This window comes from Strongylocentrotus purpuratus, unplaced genomic scaffold (genome assembly GCF_000002235.5).
Source record: "Strongylocentrotus purpuratus isolate Spur 01 unplaced genomic scaffold, Spur_5.0 spur5_scaffold_1, whole genome shotgun sequence".
NCBI lineage: Eukaryota > Metazoa > Echinodermata > Echinoidea > Camarodonta > Strongylocentrotidae > Strongylocentrotus > Strongylocentrotus purpuratus.
In genome coordinates this window covers 4,499,307-4,502,860 of record NW_022145594.1, presented here as the reverse complement: position 1 = coordinate 4,502,860, position 3,554 = coordinate 4,499,307, and the positions used below count along the sequence as shown (strand labels likewise).

At 41.4% G+C, this 3,554-nt stretch overlaps 1 protein-coding gene across 1 annotated transcript; it reads left to right on the top strand.

Annotated features, from left to right (window-relative positions):
• On the top strand, positions 1-1,510 carry LOC105439815. Its single transcript, XM_011669225.2, has 2 exons — positions 1-430; positions 775-1,510. The coding sequence occupies exons 1-2, from the start codon at positions 1-3 to the stop codon at positions 1,215-1,217; spliced, it is 873 nt and encodes a 290-aa protein (XP_011667527.1). The 3' UTR covers positions 1,218-1,510.
• The last annotated feature ends 2,044 nt before the right edge of the window (positions 1,511-3,554 follow it).

Sequence of the window (3,554 nt, the reverse complement as noted above, 5' to 3'; positions counted from 1 at the left end):
ATGCAACCGCACACAACAACAACGCAACCGCCCACGACAACAACGCTACCACCAACAACAACGCTACCACCAACCACCACAACCGTTAGAACAACTACCACTACCAGGCGTCCCGTTGTTGAATCAAACTTAGTCGAGGGAACAACTGGAGACAATAACGGAGCTTCGTCGGGGAAAGGCAAAGGCAAGGGAAAAGGAAAAGGAAAGGGAAGGGGTAAGGACAAAGATAGAGGCACAGAACCGCGCCCTCCACGTCCGTGTGTCGCAAGCGTCACCGAGCATCGCCATGGGGAACGATGGGACGCTGGTCCGTGCACGAGGTGTAAATGTAGTGATGCATCCATCCGATGTCTCACCAAGAGTTGCCCGCCGCACTTCTGCTACGGACCAATCGAGATAGAGGGCGAATGCTGCCCCTTCTGTCCCTCAAGTGAGTTGATATCCGCTACCGAAAATTATTTCTATTATAACGTAATTTAGAATGTATCGAGCGATTGTCGTCGAATCATTTATATATTGACCTACAAAGTTCAAGCACTGCTTTTTGTAGTAGAATCCTTCCGCTTCACCAACTTTGCGTCGAACTCCAGTATTTTTTTTTCACAGTGAAAATTTAACGGTTGACTTGAAGCTCAGTTAACTCATGCAAAATCTTGAGAAAGACGTCAGAGAAAGAGTTTTAAGCACAACGAATGATCAAAATGAAATATATGAATATGAAAAAGAAATAATAATATTTTGATTTTCCTCCTTTCAATTTGTTAACGCTTTAAGATGTGTTCGTTACCCAAGTTACACCAACAATCATGTCTAACATCGGAGAACTAAGATCGGGCCAACGTGTCTCACTCTCTCTCATGGTGAATGTTACCTTCAGAGAGTCCTGGGATACTACCGGTGTTTCTGGCGAGGACTTATGGAAGATCTCGGTGTGGACAAGCCGCAGACCCGAAGGAACGAACCCCTCCAACATGGTAGACCAGGCCCTCAACGACAAGCAGAGAGTTCAGAAGTACGTCTGGGGTCTTCCATTCGCGTTTCAAGGTGTCAGTTATCGGATGAGAGTGAACAGCTGCCAGGATGTCCGCTACGTCTGCATCAAGTTCGGTCAGTCGGAAAACCCGCTAACGCAACACGGCTTTGGCTTCCACTTGCGAGCACGGCCCGATGAGGGCGTGCTGGAAGTTTGTAAGCGCCTTCCAGATTGCAGAAGATAGTTTCTCTGGCAGCGCAAGTAAATCCAAAGTAGTTAGAGACAATTTTCAAATACTAATGTCGGGAATTGTTTTTACGGAACTAAGAAGGCAATTGTACCCGGAAAAAAACCCACCTCTGGAGACGGGTTCGCTATTCTGTTAGCATTAGCTTTGTAATATGATTATGGTGTGTTCTTCAAAACCCGTACCTGGAAAAGACAAGAAAAATTTGGAAATTAGTGGTATTTGAACGGCTGTATAAACGTGTATGTTCATTACTTGGCAGTTATACACTCTCTTTCAAAACTTATTGATAGATACATGGGCCCGTATTCTGAAGTCGTGTCTAACTTAGCCACGTCTAAAGTTAAACAACTGTTTAGTTAGACACGACTTAGACAGGACTTAGACGCGAGGTCGTGTCTAAGTCCTGTTTAACTAAATTTCGTATTCTGAAGTCGTGTCTAAGTCTCGTCTAACTAAACAACTGTTTAAGTCATGTCTAAGTGGTGTTTAACTAAACAACTGTTTAAGTTCTGCGCAAGTCGTGTTTAACTCTTAATCACGACTTCTGGGCATGCCCAGTAGGCGTTAATTCTGACGAAAGACCCAATGCGCATGCGTGCGCGCACCGGATAAATAAATTAACGCGCACAGCTAGCTGTGCGCGGGTACCATGGTGATGTGATCGTGACGTAATGACTAGACTGCATGTACTTTGTGTACGTACGTACGTACGTAGTACACGTACTGTACACTGAGATTGACAAACACACTACTTATCGGTGCCTCAGTGCTCGGAAGAACCACAAAAGAAACTTCTCCAACAGAATGGTTAGTTTATTATAGATTATGGAATTTCGAAGATGTCACCAGTAGATAAGAATAGTTGATATTATCGAGAAAAAAATTAGGCTACACGAGAAAAAATCCTGCAAAACGTATTTGAAATTTTGGAGAATGCACGTACCATCGTTCTCCCCCGCAAGTTCGGGGTCAGCAAGTACAGTGTACCGTCGACGTTGAAAAGCAGCAGAATCGCGCCCTTAAACAGGACTTAAACAACCCCTCGCAGTTGTCTAAAGTTAAACAGGGCTTAGACAGGACTTCGTGTTTAACTTTATTTAAACACGACTTCAGAATACCAAAAAAGTTAGACACGACTTCGTGTCTAAAGTTAGACGGGACTTAGACAAGACTTAGACAACTGTTTAGTTAAACAGGAGTTAGACACGACTTCAGAATACGGGCCATGAAGATCAATCAGGATGATTGCTTTGTATTCCTTAACATTTATTGTTACATTTGTATGATTCTGTGATTATTTATGTTGGTTCTCTCATGGTAACCCTTCAATGGCTTTGGTGTATTAGTGGAACACATAACAACACTGATAATGAATTGCATTTCTATAGCGCGGAGCACCAAAAATGCAATCCCTATGTTCTAACTATACATTGTGCAAGACTGATTTGGGGTTGTACCTAATTCTCACGATCACCCCACTTTTTAATTATCTGATAGGTAATTTGTGCAAAACTGTAAAATCGTATTGAGACGACTGCTGGATACGTGTTCATGAAAGTTATGTAATAATTACTCATTCATGCACCAACCATTCCATGATACACAGGTGGAAGTATAGAATACCAAAGTGCTTACATCATATTCGCTCATCATCCAAGTTACTGGTTCCAAACAAAAGAGCCTGCTCATGAACGTTTATCGTAAAACCATTCAAGCAATGGGCTGGAGCGTGGCAAATTCAGTGTTTGGTGCTTGTTTGGAAGTTTGGAACCAGCAACCTTGACGATGTGGCCTGTATGACATCACACTTTGGCCAGTATGACATCACAATGTGGCCAGTATGACATCACACTTTGGCCAGTATGACATCACAATGTGGCCAGTATGACATCACAATGTGGCCAGTATGACATCACAACGTGGCCAGTATGACATCGAACTTTGGTACTCTATTATTTTCAAAACGGTAATCAAAAGGTATTCACAAAGCACATCCATGAATTTGGTAGTGATTATTCTCAAATATGGGACAAATATTCTTGGACTAACCCAGATATACCGGTAGATAGTCACATAGGTAGAGGTCAAAAGGTCATTTGTTATCACTTAAGTTTAAACTCAAAAGTCATATTGAAAAGAAAAGGGTAATTTTCCTTGAGTGTTGATTTATTAGTGCAATTCAAATATAAAAACATTCCTTTTAGTGATAATTTACAAGTATTTTCTATAGATGTATCTTGATAATGTTTTTTTCTTTCATTTTAGTTTTTTGGTTCTGCATGCAATCTATGTAAATATATAGAATATAAATTAAAAAGATATCAGATACTA

Coding starts and splice junctions, on each gene's coding strand:
- LOC105439815 (XM_011669225.2), top strand. CDS start 1: ATGCAACCGCACACAACAACAACGCAACCGCCCACGACAACAACGCTA. Junction 431..774: donor CTGCCCCTTCTGTCCCTCAA/GTGAGTTGATAT, acceptor TAACGCTTTAAG/ATGTGTTCGTTACCCAAGTT.